This window comes from Haliotis asinina, chromosome 11 (genome assembly GCF_037392515.1).
Source record: "Haliotis asinina isolate JCU_RB_2024 chromosome 11, JCU_Hal_asi_v2, whole genome shotgun sequence".
NCBI classification, from domain to species: domain Eukaryota; kingdom Metazoa; phylum Mollusca; class Gastropoda; order Lepetellida; family Haliotidae; genus Haliotis; species Haliotis asinina.
Window position 1 is genome coordinate 39,227,060 of NC_090290.1, and position 20,806 is coordinate 39,247,865.

The window sequence follows — 20,806 nt, forward strand, 5'->3', positions numbered from 1 at the left end:
AACCCTTGGATAAACTGTTGATCTAAATAATGTGACAGACAAAATACTGCCTTGAGGGACACCCTGGTACTGATTGTAATGATCAGACAGGGTTGAACCTACCCGGACTTGAAATTGCCTGTCTTTTAAAAAATCTTATATAAAAAGAGGCAAACGGCCTCTTAAACCAAAATCATATAAGTCAAAGAATACCGATACTGCATGGTGTTTACTTACGAGAGCACTTTTAACAAAGGATTCTAATCGTACCAAATAATCAGTGGTACTACGATTTTTCCTAAAACCACATTGAATATCTGTTATACGTTTGTTGGTTTCAAGATACCAATTTAATCGATTATTTACCGTTCGCTCCATGGTTTTACACACACAACTCTTTAAAGAGATAGGTCTGTAATTAGATGGATCAGTATGATCTCGGCCAGCTTTTGGAATGGGGACTGCAATGGCATTTCGCCAGGAAGATGGGAAATTCCCTGAAGTCCATATTGAATCAAAAATATTTAAAAGTGTTTCCAAACATAATTCTGGTAAATGTTTCAAGAGTTGATAGTGTATATTATCGACTCCTGCTGCTGTATCATGAGCTTGCTCAAGGGCAGTGTGGAGCTCATGTAATGAGAATAATTCATTACAGTCCTCACCATTGTCTGAGGTGAAATTTATTTTCGTCTTCTCCTGTTGTTTCAGATATTTTTGGAATTCCGGGACGTAATTAGACGAAAAAGAATGTTTGGAGAGAGTTTCACCAAGCTTGTTGGCAATGTCCTGCTTATCAGTTAAGGAATTGTCACCATCCCGCAGATGATGGACAGTAGACTTGGAAGATTTGCCCTCTATTCGTTGAATCATGTTCCACACCTTTGAAATAGGTGTGCGTGAATTAATTTTGGAAATATAATCCCTCCAAGACTGACGCTTATTCTGTTTAAAAGTGCGTCGAGCCTTGGCATTTAAAATTTTCACTATATCTAAATTATGAAATGTAGGATGGCGACGAAAATATTTTTCTGCTTTCTTCCTACTCTTTCTGGCCTATTTACAGTCATTAGTAAACCATGGTTTACGAAATGTGGAATTACAGAGGATTTGGGTACCGTTTGGTCAACGATGCCATTGATTACGTCGGAAAACAATTGTAAAGGATCTTCGCTGTTCACAAATACGTCATGTTTTAAGTTTTTAACACACATAGTCTCAAATGATGACCAGTCAGCCCTGGCAAAGTTCCTTCTGGACGAAGGTGGATCATCACGAGGGGTTAATTGTTTTAAGAATGGTGGGGAAGTGGTCACTCCCACAGAGGTCATCATGAACCATCCATTCAAATTCATTACATAAGGTGGAATCAGAGAATGAGAGATCCAGGGAAGAATATGCTCCCGTAGCTGGATGTAAATAAGTGGATGAATCATCGTTAAATATACACAGGTTATTATCTGAAATAAAGTCTTCAAGAATTTTACCTTTGCTATTAGTATGGACACTTCCCCATAGCGGGTTGTGTCCGTTAAGATCACCCATGATGAGACATGGCTTCGGAAGCTGATCGTACAGATTTTGAAGATCTGGTAGTTGAATATTGGAAGAGGGGGAATGTACAAGCTGCACAGTATCAGAACAATGTGCAGTGTCAGACGAAGAGCAACAGCTTGAAGATCCGTATTTAGGGTAACGGGGCTGTGAATAACACTCTGATGTACCAAAGTAGAAACACCTCCAGTGGCTTTATTGCCTGGAGGAGAAAAGGAATAATAATCGCTAAATCATCTTAAGGTGAAGGTGTCAGTATTATAAGATATGTCTCTTGAAGACATAATGCTGACGGTATAAGATCTTGAACGAGTAGTTGTATTTCGTTAAATTAATTAACTGAGGTTGGCTGTTTGCTGACAGCTTTAGATTGTATCTCAGGCTGTTTCTCAGTCTGAGAATCAGACGTAGTCGGAACGACTGTGGTAGAAGGTTTCACTATTGAGGCTGAAGCATTAGGTTGCCCAGACTTGACCCATGTCAAGTCTGTCTGACAGGCAACAGAGGACGTTGACAAAGAGCGAGTGACAGCTGCAGAATGAGAAACATTAATCGTAGTTGAGTTGTGATTTTGGAAACGTTTCTTGCTTCCAGGTAAGAAACGTTTTTCTTACATTTCAATCTCATTATAGAATTCTCTTTTTGCCACACAGGACAGGATTTTGATGAAGCGCCCTGTGGACCATGACAGTTCGCACATTCAAAGTAATTGTCACAATCTTTGTCTCTCTCACTACAACGATGACATCTCACAGAACCACGTCAAGAGTTTGATCCATGACGGAACTTCAGGCACGTATAACACCGGAGTGGACCGGGGACATAAACGTCCACTCAGATATTAAAGTATCCTGCTTTAATGGATTGAGGTATGGATGAGCGAGAAAATGTCAAGAGATATGAGTTAGTATTTCTTGACGGTGAAACATTTTACACCTGTCACACCCTGATCTACGAGCTCTGCTGCAATGTCCGACAGACAACGCGACCTGTCACGGATGATGCTTTGACAGGAATTCAATGTTCTGTACGCGGACACAGTCACTTCAATATCGGCAAATGTTTTGACAGATAACAAATTAATAGACTGCTGTCTCCGAGCACATTCAACCAGAAGTGAACCACTCCGGAGACGGGTGACGCTCTTAACCTCACCACAGATCCTGGATACAGCCTTAAAATGGCGGAAGGGTTGAATTTTATCGGGAGAAATTCAACAACTCAGCTACAAGGAAACGAGGCCAGGAGTCATCATTTGGAGTATTAGTTTTTGAAGATTCGTCAACTGTTTCATAACGCCCCTTCTTTTCATTCCTAGATGAACCAGATAGTTGTTGTAACATGGTGAAAGGTAAAGTATTCAACACCCGTGCTCCCCACCTACCACGGAGTGTCTACAAGGACGATGTCCATATGCACCGGATCTCCGAGATGCTGACACCAGGGATACACGGGTGTTATACTCCAGTGAATATGACATGAATAGCTGCATTTATCTACCAATTTAATGCCAGACTGGTTCGGCCCTAGACAAGAAATCGGAGACAAGCATTATGCAGAGGTCAACATCTCCAGATTGGCCCATGAACCACCGCCTTCTGGCATAAGACTCTAGGCAATTTGATATATAAATACTCTGTAAATTGAAAAACAGAAAGTCCAAGATCCGATAATGAAAAATGTGCAAATACAAAATCTATGCACAGGGCTTGGCGTGACCAGCTGATTAATAGAACCGGGCCAGTTCTACCACCCGTCTAGGTGAAGTCGGGGCCAAAGTGGTGTGTTGAACAACAGGAACACGGTTCCAGGCCCCTGTTACCCTCAACCACCAGGATCCCTTCCTCCACCGACACAGGGCCGCAACCCACGGCAAACGGGTTGGTGGACCAAATATCCCCCCGGGTCCATGACGGGGATGGACGGCTCTTAGCGTTACCCAGCACCCACCACGAGGAGGTGGCCGTTCACGGGTGCCTGCCGAGGTTGACTAAGAAACCAATATATGCAAATATGGAATTACATGTACATTAAATGTGGTGTAGAACATTTTAAGAAGAAATAGGCATTCCCATAAACGCAAGTTGTGAGCCGCTCCTTACGAATCTGTGTCTCTATATATATAAATCGGAATTTCTGTTCAGAATAGCAAAATCAAAACAATATGGCCTAAACCTACTGATTTTCTAATATTGTGAAAAAATCTCTTCCACTTTTTTACCCAATAGATGCACAATCGGGAACCTTGCAGATGTTTGTGTGGACAAAGTAAGGCTGTAATAACTCTTATATTCTACAATAAGCACCTTCTGGTGCATTTATATCAATGTAGATGATTTCTGCCACCAATTAAATTTGCAATTAATCCACACTTAAAATACTAGAAAAAAGAATGTAACAATGAAACAAAAGAAAAAAAGTTTTTTTTCTGGTGGAATGGGAGGATAACGTATTGCCATCGTTATAAATGAAACCCCTTCATTAAAACTACTCTTTTCGACATTTAATTAAGTTAAATCGGCCTTACTGACAACAGTGCACAATTCTCGTGCGTACGAAATTTCTGCAAATCAGTGGGGCGCGACTCCATGACATAATGTGAGGTATGCTGTAGATTTCATGTACATTTCCAGGGGTAAATTATCTTGTTGACGAGTTTGTCTAAACCTGAAATCGCGACAATTGTTGTGAAAAATGAAAGCATTGTGCTTTTACAATATACTGCCATTTAATCTTGCCTCCTGCCTTGTGTAGCTTCCGAGTTACAACTTGTTTTCACAAATGATTCTGTCAAAATAGCTTGGGTAACCTGTTGGCTACGATTGGGTTTTGTTCCCCAGTTTATTCGCATTACCTCTAAGTCGAACAAAGGCCATTCTATGTTTTTACAGGGGCAAGGTGGATAAAAAGGTTGAGGTGGAAATAAAGTGAAATATGTCTAAACTGATATTTGACATGTCATGACATAACGTGCTAGTATTTGGTATTAACACAACACTAAAAAAACATATGAAATATCATTATCATATATTGCACCAATTAATACCAATTATAAATATGTATTCTATTACATGTACAATTCAATTCTGACTGTTGCGTACCTACTTTATTAATTTCACTATAGTCATAATTCATATTACACATCTGATATTATTTTAAGCAAGTTTCATTCCATTACATACCCTTAGTAATACGACCTATCAATAAGTTGTATTATCCACAGGGGCTTTTAACGCTAAAAACTGCCATCAGGGCATGTACTGTCCCTGATGGGGTATTTGTACTATAAAAATCATCATAAACTTCTGACACACTTTATATACCACTAACTGCAAATTCTTCCTCACATAATGTTGACGTCTTGTTTGTTATTCTTGAATGGCAGAGGCATGCACGCTGAGTTTTAAAGTTTTATCAAGACCCTCCACACCGGTTGACGGCTACCCTCGAACTGACGCGTGAAAAGCACATGTACAGCCACTCCGTTAAAAATAAAGGGAGTTAATTATGTTTTTGTATTTTACATACCTCTAAAATAGTAAACGTAAAAGCTAATGATGCGTATATACAATCCTTACAAAAGACTATAACTGCAGTTTACTCAATACATAACGGTCACTTCCAGTTCGCTAAAGTGCTCTGGCAACAGTGTCACGTAAGCTGTCGGTGGTTCATTGGCGGGTGAGAGTGAAGCAGATGACTTTTTGGCAACCTTTATTCGCTTGGCATTAATTGTAACAGGTTTTTGAGGACTGAAGTTGGTGTTCCTCTTAAGACTGGCCAGACATCTTTCATGTGTAATGGTTAAAAAGTTTATTCGTTCTTCAAGCACGTGATGCACGTTTCCTGTTCTCGAACAACTCCAGTAGTGAGAGACATTGTGTTGTTGCGCTGCAAAATGAGTCAGCTTTGCTGTGGTCGAATCAAGTTCTCCATGAAAGGTCTAAACATCTTGTTGCTGTATCCCTGTGTATTCAAAATTTCCTCGGATGATAACCAGTCTTCGACCTCTCTCTACAAATTCTGCCCCATAAAATGACGTCTCCTCCATCAAAAGGATTAATTTCTTAAATACAGTTTAGCACAAGTCGCTCCCCTTAGGTCGAAAGACTCCAACTCTTCCATAATTTCTGAACAGACTGACTTGACTTCAGTATAGAGCGCTCTCTCTCCCAGTCTCTGCTGTATATTTGCAGTCTGCGTTGATGCAGGCGGAAAAGGTCATTCCGTGGAAGGGGCGGTAGACTCATAAATCAGACATACCCAGTCGCCTTCACTAATCTGTTTCGGAAGTGGATCTGGTTGATGTAGCGGCCTTTGACGGTGTAGTGACTTTTGGTCTTCCCTATATTCCCGACCTGTTTGCTGGTAGCAGTTTATTAGTTTGCTGATGGTTCTCTGTCTGCAGTTGAAGGGTCATACTAAAAGAGGCGTAAAACACAATTACATTAACACTCCCCTGCAAAAGGCAGCACTTAGAATGGATCGTGTTCTTTTCACGATACGGATCCAGTCCTTTTCACAATGTAATGTTTCATAATGTACCTCAATCTCTCTGGATCTGCAATTCTTTCCTTTGAATAAATTCTACTTTGCATTTACCTGACCTCGTAGATTGGATTGGGGACGCTGACAGGAGCAACAGACATCCGCTGTCAAGTTCGCAGTGGATGACACCGGTTCAGATGCACGTTCTGGCACGTTCTAGGGCTTCTGTAAAATCCTGACATGGTACACTGAGAGACACTGACGTTCACTGCTGCATAAACAGTTACAAATAGGAGTTTAATGTCCATACTTTCTCATGTGAGATTCCTGTTTATGGGCATAAGCTTCTTTCCAAGGTCATCGCCTACTGTTACATGTGTGGCAGGTATTGAGGTTCCGATCTCAATATTGTACGTGGACCGCACTTTATATTTATTGTATCTGACTGTAAGACATTTGTTTGTTTCATTGAGGTCGGATTATGCTGTAATAATTGCAAGATAAAGTTACTCTGTTTTCAATTTAACGGTCCTTTATCGTTAATTTAAGACTGCAAAATGTAATTTAAAAACCAAACACGTTATCGTGAGGTTTATAAATTGAAATTTAGCGATCTTAAATTAACGGGAAAAGACCGCAAAACTGAAAACAGGGTATTTTTATCGTCATTCTGTCACGACTGATGAGCGTGTTAAAATCGGCTCTTTGGCGCCCAGGAACACAAGGCGTAAAGGGGCCTTTTCCCGGAAATTGCTTGGAAATGTCCATTTGAGTGACAGGTTGAATAACAAACAAGTATGTTTCATATGTAACAAGTAGCGTAAATAGATTACCAAAAATAGAGTTTATGCTGTATTATTTCTATAATATTATTATTATAATTGATTTTCCTCAAGCGAATTTTTAATCTCCCCTACTGTCTAACAATCGACTAGCTCCAAGTTTAATCACCACTAACTTTATTCACGTACCTAATTGTTGATAACCACGCTACTATTCCCGATTCGGAAAAGACATGTCAACTTTCATGTGGGAAACATGCGCAGTGGAAATGGGAAATGGAAGGACTGGGTATTATGGCAGCACCCCCACCCCCACCAGATTATACCCCGGGGTAAACTATGGGCTAGCCTAGTTAATGCCCCGTGGGTATATTCTGCACCAGGCTAGAGTATACCTCTCCAGCTCAGACTATACCCCTAAAATATTAATATGTTGATCGCTGAGTATGAGTGTGTGACTCTGGGCAATGGTCGTGGTGGCATTTAAAGGAATTTCTAGGTGTATTTACATTTACATTACTGCGTAATACAAAAATTATGACGTAACTGTTAAGTGCCCCTTTTCTATGTGATATTTTCGCGTAACTCAGTTGATATATCATCAAGGTAAGTAATTAGTTAGTTGCTAACGGTCAGGTGAGGACAGTGGGCTGCCGTGTGGTGTAGAAGTCATGCCCACTGGATCCAGACACCTTCTGATTTTTCAGTTTATCAAAATTAATGTCAACCAGATTATAACAGCCCATTGAAATTTTCTGCTTTGAAGTTTCTTCAGTGGATTTAGGCGCAAAGAATTCTATACGCTTTACGCTTTTTACTTCAAAAACACTAAAGATTCTGCCGAGGTAGAATGTCCGACATGCTTGTTTACGAACAAAAGTGTTCATTAATAAGTTCATTAATTCATGCTTGTTCAATCGGTCACTTAATTAGCGATCCTTAAACTGCCATTTAAGTACTAGTCCGAATCTAAACTCGTAAAATGTCACGCTAGAATATTCAGTTAAACGTGGTGCTCTTTACGTTGTTCAATCAACATTATATGAAAGAAAAACGAAAGCTGATGTAAAATGGAGGATATAGATTTCAATGTATAACCTACATGTCATTACATTCACACAGGAGAGGACATCATGTACACATGTCCTCTCTAATTACAGTTGGTTGATTTACTTCAAAGTTGTAAAGCCATTTCTGCGGCGTTTCTTTCAGTTTATCCCAGATGCAGGCAAGTTCTACTCACATTATTCTGGAACGGAATTATTGAATTCAGTATTGCTAATTAGCCTGAGGAAATCGTTCCTGTACATATCGTAACAACCTTGAGCGCGAGTAAAAGAAACAAAAATAAAAGTTTGGTTGTCATCATTAGATTTAATTACAGAAGCATTTGACCTGATGGATAAGAAAAAAACGAGGATAGAATTTACTTACTCCTAAAAATGGTGTTCATAAATACCCAAGACTGAAGGCCACAAGGACCTGAAAATATTTGGAACTGCCGGCCCGATACAGTAACAACGGGCGATTTTTTCGAACGCTGCCCATGTCACTTGCAAATATGTATCACTAAAGGGTCAGTCCTTGGCCCGAAGCCGAAGACCCGGGTGCGATTACCCACAATGTACAATGTATGAAACCCATTTCTGGCATCACCCGTCCTGTCAGTCCTGGAATGTTTCTAAAAGGCGGCGTAAAACCAAGGCCACCCTGTGTTGTTTGTGTTATACACCAACAGTCTCGGGAACATCATAGATCAACATGGATTAAATCATCAATTCCGTGCTGATGATACACAGATGCTGGACAGTTTGAAAACCCAACATATATCGATTCCCCTTACAGCCTTCTGCTCTCAAAATGTAAACAATGATCTAAAGTTAAATGACGAAAATCTGAGGCTATATTCATTAGGATTTCTTCTAATGTGAAGAGTCTTGGTGTACTTATTGACCCTTGCCTAACTATGGATGCGCGCCTGAATGACCTATGCAGAACTCGCTATTTCAACCTACTGGCCATTGGGAACATTCGCCATCTCCTCACAACTGATGCTAACAGAACCGTGATTCAGGTCTTTGCCATGTCCACTTTAGACACGACACAATCTCCTCTAGGGCATCAACCAGCAGATCTTTACACGTCTTCGAACACGTCTTCCAAACCACTGCATCAAGAATTGTCAACAGGATATCTACAAAGTCACACATCACACCAGTTTTGAAAGATCGTCACATCCTGCCCGTTGAGGCAACGATCAATTTCAAAACATTGTGTCTCGCCTCTAGATGTCAGTATGATCTAGCTCCAGCATATCGCTGTGAACTCATTTGAGATCACAAGAAACCTCTGACCAGACCACAAACATTTCCTGTCTGTTCCAAGAGCGAAACTGAAACTCGATGATTAAAAGGCGTTCAGCCTCCATACCATGGCACAATGGCTCACCAACCACTGAGTTATTCCTCAGTTAAAACCTCATTTCTTTGATACGTTCTACTCAAAGTGACTTCTTCTATTTCTTTTTAGGATACCCGAGAAGATCAGGGTAGAATAGGCCTTCAGCAACCCATGCTTGCCATAAAAAGCGACTATGCTTGTCGTAAAAGGCGACTAACGGGATCGGGTGGTCTTGGTTGACACATGTCATCGGTTCCCAACTGCGCAGATGGATGCTCATATTGTTGATCAATGGATTGTCTGGTCGAGACTCGAGTTTTTACAGACCGCCGCCATATAGCTGGAATATTGCTGGGTGTGACGTAAATCTAAACTCACTCACTCACTCTTTTAGGACTTTTTGTCTGTTCTGTTCAGTATATCAGGAGAAAGAGTGCTATTTCCATAAGCGCGTTTAGCATGCGTGTAGATGGAATGGACTACAGCGCTATATAAATACCCATATATAAAACACCCATACACATGTATATGCCACCAACAGACCTCGTAATCCGTCACATTGTTATGCTGACTGTTTTATTTAAAGATAAGCTTTTTCATGTCATTGTTTCTCGAGGGAAAGTCTCAAATATATATAAAGGTCAACGAAAACGTATTGTCAGTACCCACCTTCTGCCGAATAAAGTAGGCCTAAAAGGCAAAATTCTGATTACAATCTTATGGATCAAATCTTTGATAGGCACTTAGAAGTGGAATGCATAAAAAAGCAAGATCTGTGGATGTTAACATCCACAAATCTTGCTTTTCACATGAATGGTTGTCTGAAGCGACACCAGGTGTCTGTCAAAGGGGGAAAGAATGTCTTACTCCAGTTACAACTTTCGATCTGCCTTCGAACTCCTGTGGGTAAATCTGCAGTATGGTAGCCTCATAGTTAAAACGTTCGCTCGTCACGCCGAAGACTGGTTCCAATCCCAACATGAGCGCAACTACCTTCTCAGGTTTTCTGGGGCATATATTACGCGCAAAAATGGTGGAGTACATTTATCATGATTGTGTCTTAATATTTGTTATGAATATACCGTGCGCCATATAAAGAGCATGCGTGCTGAATGTACCTAACATGTTTAGGGAAAGAAGTGGCAATTTACCGCTCAAGCATAATGAATGTCGTGAATGATATGAGTATGTGTGGTGAATGCTATGGGAATGTGTGGTGAATGCTATGGGAATGTGTGGTGAATCTTATGGGAATGTGTGGTGAATGTTATGGGAATGTGTGGTGAATGTTATGGGAATGCGTGGTGAATGTTATAGGAATGTGTGGTGACTGTGATGGGGAAGTGTGGTGAATGTTATAGGAATGTGTGGTGAAAGATTTGACAGATATCCATCCTCTTTATGCCCACTGAGGCGGTGCATTAGGCAGGACTTATGATCATATAGATGCTTTTGCATTCGTGAAGGGTACCATCATCAAGAATCCAATAAATGTCATATTGCTGGTGAGGATTCTGCTGACAGTCATCCAACCAGTTCCACCAAGCTCCTTTATGCCACTCGGCACATGGGTTGACTGAGTTGTTACAGTGATCCTTGGCACAGAAGTGACTCCCATCCAGGGTTGTGGCTGAGTTCCCAAGGTTGAAGTGGTCGCCGAAAACGCCAGTCCCAATGAACCCCGACACCGACAGACGATACTCCGAGGCCTCGTCACCGACGGAGAAGGCGTCGTAAGACACTTGTCCTGGTGTGGCATCAAATTTCTTCAATGACATGTACAGTGAGTAAGGTCTGACGCTAGTCAGAGCATAGATCTTCTCCAGACCCAGCCACATGTAACAGTTGGAGTGGGTGAAGCCAGACTTGTAGTCAGCCCAGGGAACGTCGAGGTACGTCACAGGCACCGCCTCACAGCCACTGATGGTTTTGTCCCTGAACATGATCATACTGTTGACCCCGTGACATTCCAAGTCAAAAGGCTCTGCGGCTTTGGTCGGCCAGACAGTGTAGGTACCAGCAGAGTTACTAACGTGCTGGGACACGTCTGTACAGCCTGAAACAGTGAAATGATGGCTGTCAAATACGGGTAAGTGAAGGACAAAAACAGTGAAGGAATCAGCCAATAACATGGGTGTGCTAATGAGTTGTATATAACCCCACTTTGACCAGTATGTCAGTTATCACGCTTTTTTCAGTTTGGAGACGTACCTAATTGGTTAACTAAAAGGGTTGCCTTCTAGCCGACAAAAGTACTGTCGGGAATAGATGAAAACAAAACCCAAATGATTTAGGCTGGTATCCTGTATCCCTAAAATTAAACAATGTGCAAATAGCATATGTCGGAATAACTCACATGGCCTAAAATCGGGCAAATATTTTAGAGACATAGCTGTTGAAACCAATATATCAGCCCGGTTTGAGGGCACACCGTCGACTCACCTGTCATGAAATGCACGTGCTGCTTACAGGCACAAGGGATCACCTCAACGATATTCTGTGCGATGATTTTTCGGGTGTTGAATATTCCTCATATTTTGATAAACATCTTTACATGTTTGTCTTTCATAACGCTTATGTTGAAATATGTTCAGTAGCATCGTACCCATAGAAAGGCTTAAATCAGCTATCAGCTATTTCTGAAAATATATACAGGTGGCATGATCACCCTAAGATCGACAGGACTGGAGATTGTGTATTACTGACAGTGTGCGACACCTGTCCTATTTTTTTTTTTTTTTTTTTGTTGTTGTTGTTGTTGTTGTTGTTGTTGTTGTTGTTGTTGTTGTCTTTTTGTTTGGTTGGTTGGTTTGGGTTTTTTAATATTGTTAATATGACTTGTGGCATTTCAACGACAACTGTCTGTCAGCGTGACTTGAGCTCGACTAGTTCCAACAGACCTAAACACTTGTAGAGACAACCTGAGATTTGAATCCATGATCACGGGTTTCTTAATGTCTTACTGAAGGAAAGTGATATTTTCAACAGGACCTCAATGAAATTTCAACTTTTGCTTCGTTGATAAGATCGTCGGATGGCTGAAGACGTACCTTCAATTCTGGTCTCGCAGTTACCTCCTGTAAAGGCAGGCGGACAAGAGCAGGCAGCACTATCAGCGGTTCCCCCATTCTGGCATAACGGCGGAGTCTGAAACAGAACAAGTGTATATACAACTATACCAAGTAAAACCTAACTGGAGTTTACGTGGTAAACAAGTGTATGCAAGTTATCCACGATTAGTATTGTTTTGTTTGTTTTTTATTAAAAGAAAAATATGACGTTGAACGAAATCGATTTTAACATCATTAGCGTTTAGTTGAAAGTGTTCGTTCGTCACATCGCTTCGAGTTCGATTCCCAACATGGGTTCACTATGTGAAGCCAATTTCTGAGGTCCCTAGTTATCATTATGCAAAAACATTCTATAATTATATATCTGTAAATTATACATTGACGAATGTGTTCTTGTCATGATCGATGATAAGTGAAAGACTGACGATTTATCGTTATATTGTACCTCACTTACTCTCTAGGGGAAGGAGCTCCCAAAATGGGCTTCCCACATCGTACCAATATGGGGAGGCGAACCTGCGTCCAATATGACGAGCGAACGCTTTAACCACTGGAATACTACCGACCGACCGACCGACCGACCGACCGACCGACCGACAGACCGACCGCAACTTTGGAACTTTGGAGGGAGGCTGCTCCTTCACGTGGAAACATATTCTTCCGTCCTTTGGTGTTTACATTTCACAGCCTTTGAGGTACAATCAGTGCTCGTTGGACCATAATGTCAAAGAAGATCATTCGGATCTTGCCCGGAGGTTGTCTAGTCAGGGTTAGGACTCACAATGAGATTTTCTTGTAGACATGCGGAAGAAAAGTCTGCCGCATCAGTGTCTAAAGGTGAGCTCCGACGCCGTTACATATTTTGACTTTTACCAAACAATCCCGATATTGTCCAGGTAAGCAACTGACTTCCCTATGTTTATGAAACCGGTGGGGCAGGATACGCTAACACCCGGTATCATCACTGTTTCAATGGTGATTCAGAAACACATGCTCAAGACATCAAGAACGATAAATTCCGCTGTTTCAGCAGATATTTCTTTTAGATGCGTAACGGGTTTTGTCTTCCATGCGTATTAATTATATCCAAATTTGAACTCACCTGATTGGAGGTCGCGAACTCTGTGAAAACCTTGCAGGTAAGGTTTGGAACATTGACAGGAATGGTACGTTTCCCCGTTGTCAGAATGGAGCAGTTGTTGTCGTTGGAACAGTAGATGAAACCGGTGCAGTTGGCAACGACGTTGCACGTTTTGGCACACTCTAGGCTCGAGGTCTTCTCTACGTAGTCGAGGACCATTGCTGCGTCAATATTAGTTTGAGCCTCGTTGTAAAACCACTGTGCGGAACACTGAGAAGAGCAGTTGACATGTACTGCTGCACAAATGGTTACAAGCAAGAGGTGACAACAAATCATATTTTGACTGCAGTCTAAGAAGGTTGCAGATCGGCTCGAACAACTGACCCACTGTGATATGTTTGGTAGATCCTCTCACTCTGTGTCTCTGGCTGTCTGTGTTTGACTATTACCGTGACAGCATGAAATATAAAAAAATGACAGTCATCTTTTGTCTGACAACCTGGCGTGCGGTTCTTTCACTGAGAACTTAACATACCACGCAATGCTCAATTAAACGTGGTGGTTCTATTTTCTACCCAGTTGTCTTATTTCAAAGAAGGACAAAGGTAACGTCATGTTATGTCATTTAGTAAAATATAAAATTCATTTTATGCATACACTGGGCATATTGACACTTCATTACATTCACACTAGTGATGAAAATATCGTTCGACTTCAAGACATGTTTCCCAATGCAATTGTCTCTCCGTCATTAAGCGAAATTGCCGACGTGGGTTTCGTTTGGATTCAACACCGCACAATGTAACGCTATGTTTGCACCTCCCGTTCAAGGATTCAGATGTCTGAAGAGATCGTTCATATACATTGTAAAGCCTCGGGGGGCTAGTGTGAACACAGAGAACACAAGAAATACATAACGATCGGTGGTCAACTTTGTATTTAACTGTGGCAACTTTGTGTGTAATTGTGTATCTTAGTGCAGTGATGGAGATGTAATCTATTTACACATGTACTCTCAAAACATGCTGCCAATACAAACAAAGTTTGCCGTCTAATAGTGTAAACTATCAACATTGCTAACGATGTGTTAATTTGCTACTTTTACTAAAAGATGTTGTACAAGGAAAGGTCTATTTGAAGTCTCTTGTATTACGTTCGGAGAACGCTTTCAAACATTCTTCACCCGTGAAGGTCCCGGGGTAGAATAGGCCTTCAGCAACCCATGCTTGCCATAAAAGGTGACTGTGCTTGTCGTAAGAGGCGACTAACGGGATCGGGTGGTCAGGCTCGCTGACTTGGTTGACATATGTCATCGGTTCCCAATTGCGCAGATCGATGCTCATGTTGTTGATCACTGGATTGTCTGGTCCAGACTCGATTATTTACAGACCGCCGCCATATAGCTGGAATATTGCTGAGTGTGGCGTACAACTAAACTCACTCACTCACTCACCCTGAAGTTTACAAATATCAGAAGGAGAAATGATTTAATTTTATCTCAAACAATGGTGCAGATCATAATGAAATATTTTCGCTTCGTCAGCTAAATACCGCTCAAAAGCAAGCCCATCATGTCTGGAAACTCTTCGAGATATGTTTGATAAAACATGGACGTCAGGGAATGCCCATCCTCGTGACCTGATGCCATAGTGGTTTCTACACCAAAACCCGACCGGGATAATGCTGACCTTCCTAATGACAGATCAGTTTCTTTAACGAGTTATGTGTGTAAAACCACGGAAGGAATGGTTTATGACATATTGAACATATTGAAAAAAGAAACACCACTTCGATAGCGGATTTTTTTACAGCACACACTTCAATTCGCTCTAATTAACAATCCAAACGGAGGATTGAGTTTCAAACTTGCCCATGGTTAACACTGTGACAGTTTGGGAAAAGATTAATTTGGTATTTGGAAAACTGCTAATATAAAGTGTAGTTTCCGGAAAAGTCGAAATAAGATTGATTTTTAGCATGATTAGAATCCAGTCTAAGTAAACTTAGTCTCCGTATTATTCGCTACAAACCTACATTGAGTCTAACAAACCCCAGTAGGAGTTTGCGTGACGTATCCTTTGAGCGACCTATGAGCGTCTGCTGACGTGCAGGGACACGTGAAATGATGCCTGTTTTACACAGGTCACGAGGTCAATGATGGACTAACCAAGGATGTCAGTCTGTTAGTGAGTTGGACACAAACAAAGTTTCTGCAGATGGTCGCGCATAATCTGTCGGTCTTGCCGTGATGTTACCGAAGGTCGACCAACGAGTGGACGGTCTTCAGTGCTGTTACTAACCCTATACCGCTCCTGATATAAGCGACTTGTGCCGTAGTGTGAAAGGATTTTGATGATCTTTATACTCTGGGTTTTAATTACTGTATTTCTCTGGGATCTCAAATAAACGTCAGTTTCTTAACGTATTGTACATTTGGCCACGAAATTCGTGCAGTGCCTCTTGGAGTTATTCCAGGAAATACGGAAACATTCCATTGATCAAGGAGTATCTGTAACCTTTGCCTTTGAATTCTACAGGTTCTCAACCTTATTTAACGGTCCTCAACAATTTCCACCCTTATTTAACGGTCCTCCACAATTTCCATCCAAATTTAACGGTCTTCAGCAAGTTCCACCTTATATAACGGTCCTTAATACCTTTCTACTTTTATCTAGCGGTGCTCAACAATTTCCACCCTTATTTAACGGTACTCAACACGTTTCCACCACTATATAGCATCATTCTTTATTTATCACCTTTATTTTGCGGTACTCAACAGGTTCCAGCCCTTATCCGACGGTACTCTGCATCTTTCATCCTTATATAACAGCTCTCTTCATATTCACACCGTACATGCCACTTTCTTAAGTGCATCAACTTAATACTAGTCACCTTTTTGGTATAGCATTTATATAACCTAGTTATTTAACAATGTGTAAATAGTAATTAATCAACTTTACTGTCGCCAGACTTAAACAGAGACCGGTGTCAATCGATCCATATTATAATCAATAAGATATCGGATATTTACTGTGGTTTTAATATTGCGAATCATTGATTTCACCCTTGTTTATTCATTTGCGGGGCTGTAACAAGCCGTTAATTATTTACGAGCTATAACACGTTGTCAGTTAATATTAGTAAGCTGTTCGGGTTCCCTGTAAACGAGCAAAATGTGCTTAAAGCTGAGATGCAACAAAAAAAATACTAATGATAAACAGAATTAAAACATAATTATCATTTATTCGTGACATATAATATGCATTGCTGATTATGAAAAAACCTATATAAACAAAATTATATGCGTACAATCGCAAATCAAAAGTGTAACATTTTGTACTTGTCATAAAGCGAGGAACGAAACACCCGGGATACGGAATCCAGTCAGTGCAGGTCGGCAAGCTTCAAGTGTAATGAAGACTTTCATTTTCATTATCTGGCTCTTTTGTCGATTCGCTCGGCCGGCTCTTTGTTTATGCCGTATAACCCTGATAGGTACCATGTTCAAACAGCATGTGGTCAGTGACCGAAGTTGTGTTTTGCATAATCCTTGATAATGTCATTAGCAGACAGGCAGGCAGACATATGTGTCAATAAAACAGACATTGAATTTTGTCTGTGACAGAGGCTGCTATCACAATCAACATGGACTTTCTTCGTGTAACGCACAGATTATTTACTTATTTGTGTACACAACCAAGATTAGACTACCCCTGACCTCAGTCCGGCAACCCGTTGCGCTAACCTATTCACTGTACATGCGCTAAGTGCGCAGCGCAGCACAGTTGTACAAACCACTTATCACCCATTTGGGGTGAAACTAGTGAATCGTTTGACTTCGATTTCGCGGGCTTTTTCATTGCGTTATTTTCCAACTTAATAACGGTTTTATACAAGTCCAATTTGTATGTTTGATAATTTGGTACAGTACGTTCATACCGAAAGGTATTAGAACCTGCAAATTTGTGTTTTGCATTGCATGTAAGCTTTAAAGTTTCCAGAATGCGTGATCACGTGACCTGACAAACATTGGTTAGTCTGTAGTTTCACCAACAACAAAACACATCAAGAGTTTTGTTTATTTGTAGTTTTAGTTGTTGTTGTTGTTGCTGCTGTTGGTTGTGAAGGAAACTATCACATCAAGAGTTAGCAATAGATTGTTTTACTAACGATGTTGTAAACATGTTCAAAAGTATAGTGAATTGATATGTATGCACTATAATGATTTATTGATAATTCACTGTACAAGAGAGTTTATACATAATCCAGTTACAAATCGAAAATAATATGGTTGTAAAAGATCATACCGATAAAAGGTAGTCTAGTGGTTACAACGCTCGCTCGTCACGCCGCAGACCCGGGTTCGATTCCCCACATGACAATGTGTGAAGCCCATTTCTGGTGTTCCCCGTCGTGATTTTGCTGGAATATGGTTTAATGCCGAGTAAACTTCACTCTTGACAGCAACGATGCTTGCCTACGTGTCCTGGACCCCGGGCCCCGTTTCACAAAACTCTCGTAAGCCTAAGATCTCGTAAGTTTTCTCGTAGCCGTAGTACTGGAGCATAGGAGATGCGAATGCTACGAGAAAAGTTCCGAGATCTTAGGCTTACGAGAGTTTTGTGAAACGGGGCCCTGGAACGTTAATATGGCGTGTGTGTATCTGAATCAACGTAGCGCAACGAGTTGTAGTTACATAATAACTCGGGGAGGCATCGATACAACGACTAAACCCTGTCCATATCCCACAGAAATCTCTGCTAGAGTGTATGTCCGTATGTGCTACGACGGGTGTGTAAACAATCGATGTGTTAACAATCGATCTGTAACCAATCGATGTGTTAACAATCGATCTGTAACCAATCGATGTAATAACAATTGGTACCGTGACGAGGTAATGCGTTCGTTACGTCTTCGCGTTCTGCTTTGACGTATGGATGTTACTTCATTAAGTAACAACTTTTCATATCTTTCATAAGATCATGTACAAGCACCATGCCTATATAGCGTATATGGCAGGAACTTTATGCACAAGCACCTTGCATGTGAGCGGATATGCCATGATGGTTACGTGCAAGTACCGTGCATGTATAGTAGATATGTCGTGAAGGTTATGCACAAGTACCGTGCATGTATAGTAGATATGTCGTGAAGGTTTTGCGCAAGTACCGGGCATGTCTAGCGAATATGTCGTGAAGGTAGTGTGAAGGTACATGTATGGCGAATATATTCTGAAAGTCATGTGCAAGTACCGTGCATGTATAGCAGATATGTCGTGAAGGTTAAGTACAAGTACCGTTCATGTATAGCGGATATGTCGTGGAGGTTATATGAAAGTACAGGTATACACAAAAGTGCCGTGCATGCATATCGAATAAGTCGTGAAGGCAATGTGAAGGTAACGTGCATGTACAGTGGATATGTCGTGATGGTTAAGTGCAAGTACAGTTCATGTACAGCGGACGTGCAAGTGCTACACTGTTTATGCCCACTGAGGCGGTGCATTAGGCAGGACTTATGAACATATAGATGCTTTTGCATTCGTGAAGGGTACCATCATCAAGAATCCAATTCACTGACTTCAAACTACGATTTTCAATATACTTGTTTTGTTATCCCAAAGGAGGAAAATGATCTTGTACCCACAGTACATGACTCAAATTATTCGATATGTTCTCCTAAGGAGACTTAGGCTATTGCAGAATAGGCTATTGCAGTGTGTGTGTTAGAGTAGCCTTATGGTTACAGTGCTTGTCTGTTATGCAGGAACGTACGTATTCGATTCCCTTATGGATTTAATGCCTGCAGCATATTCCTGCTGTTCTCAGTAGTCACATTCCTGGAATACTGTTAAAAGTGGCGTAAAACCACACTCACTCTCTCATTTTAACACTAGCCAAATGAAAACAGCAAAGAATGCTATACATTTATGGATTTGCAGCCTCCTCTTAATTGTGAAGACAAAATATACTGAACAGCAAAAGAAACGCAAGTTTCGAAAACATTGAACATGAAAAGTAAGCGGTCCTGTTTATGTGTTCTATTTGAACACATGACAAAAACAGAATTGGGATTCCTTTGCTGTCAGTATTTTATAGAATCTATTTAATACAGGCTTAATACACAGGTGTTGTATCCAACGCACCGGGAAAACAAGTCCCACAGTTTCGCAGAGTAGAACTAATGATAAGCTGTTATTCACGGGGACTCGAAGGTGAGTTCGACACATTCACGATAATCGGCTGTTCTTATTGTTTAACATCGTTCAGTCAGCATATAGCTGAAACCAGTGATTTCATCTGTAAATATTTCGTCCCACGCCTATTCATTCAGGATTTACAATTATCTCCTCTGAATACATTTAAATTTGAACTCACCTGACTTTGTGTTGTGACCTCTGAGAATGCCTTGCAGGTCGGGTATGGGACGCTAATAGGAACGGAAGGTTGATCCTCTGTCAAAAAGGAGCATCTGTTGTCGATGTTGCAGTAGAAGAGACCGGTGCAGTTGGCGACGCCGTTGCAGGTGATGGCACATTGAAGAACCGACGTCGTTTCTTCGGCGTCGAAAACCATTGTTGCGTCAACATCAGTCTTTACTTCCTTGTAAAACCTCAAGACTGCACATTGAGCAGAAAGGACTGCAGACAATCCTGCAAAACCAGCAAGTAAAAGGTGATACGAATTCATAATTCCCGTAGTGAGACGCTTACGTCTTTCAGTCCGAGGCTCTTTCTTACAACTGTCTCAGTGTGACGTGTGACAACTTCTAACTCTGGTCCCCAATTGCAACACTGTCTGCGTTACCATGTCTGCATCAGATATCTGATTGGCGAGAGCTGAATTGTGGGTATCAGTTCTCCTCAGCTGAACGAACAACTTACATAACAATTCGTACACTACTTAAAGTAAGTTAAGGATCAGCCAGAACCTTTCTAGTTCAATAATTGATCTGGTACGTGAGCAACATCAGTGCCATGGTGGAATCTGATAGTTGTTGACTTGTTTTGAACCGTGTAGCGTTAATTATGTGGACTTGCCTTACACAGCATATTGACTCATGCTCATTATCTTCACATTTGCCATTAAATATGTAAGACATTCGTTCTTATACAATAATGCATCTGTCCTTTCATGTCATTAGGAGATCTATGAGATACTGGTGTCTTAGTTTGTTTAGGATATCACCTTTACCGTATTTCCTCAAACAAATCGGGGTTTCCCGTTCAAGCGAAAGTTAATGTTTCTGCGTAGAGTTCCAACAATTGTTTTTCTGCGACAAAAGGCCTACAGTCTCTATTACGTTCTGGGGTAGGGGCTTGATGAAATGATGAGTACTTTGGCCACGAGCTCCCCTATTTAGTATTCTTGCAACAGGTCCTGGAGTTAAACGAGGAAATACGGTAGTATTTCACTGATCAATGTTACCTCAGCTGATGAACCCGTTAGTGT

At 41.0% G+C, this 20,806-nt stretch overlaps 1 protein-coding gene across 1 annotated transcript; it reads right to left on the reverse strand.

Moving 5' to 3' along the window:
* Nucleotides 1-10,624: 10,624 nt before the first annotated feature.
* LOC137255413 (angiopoietin-1-like) lies at nt 10,625-19,930 on the reverse strand. The gene is made up of 4 exons (XM_067792856.1): nt 19,733-19,930; nt 13,377-13,625; nt 12,254-12,350; nt 10,625-11,259 (listed from the first exon to the last, which is right to left on the reverse strand). Exons 1-4 carry the CDS (start codon nt 19,928-19,930, stop codon nt 10,625-10,627), a joined length of 1,179 nt encoding a protein of 392 aa, XP_067648957.1.
* Between the last annotated feature and the right edge of the window lie 876 nt (nt 19,931-20,806).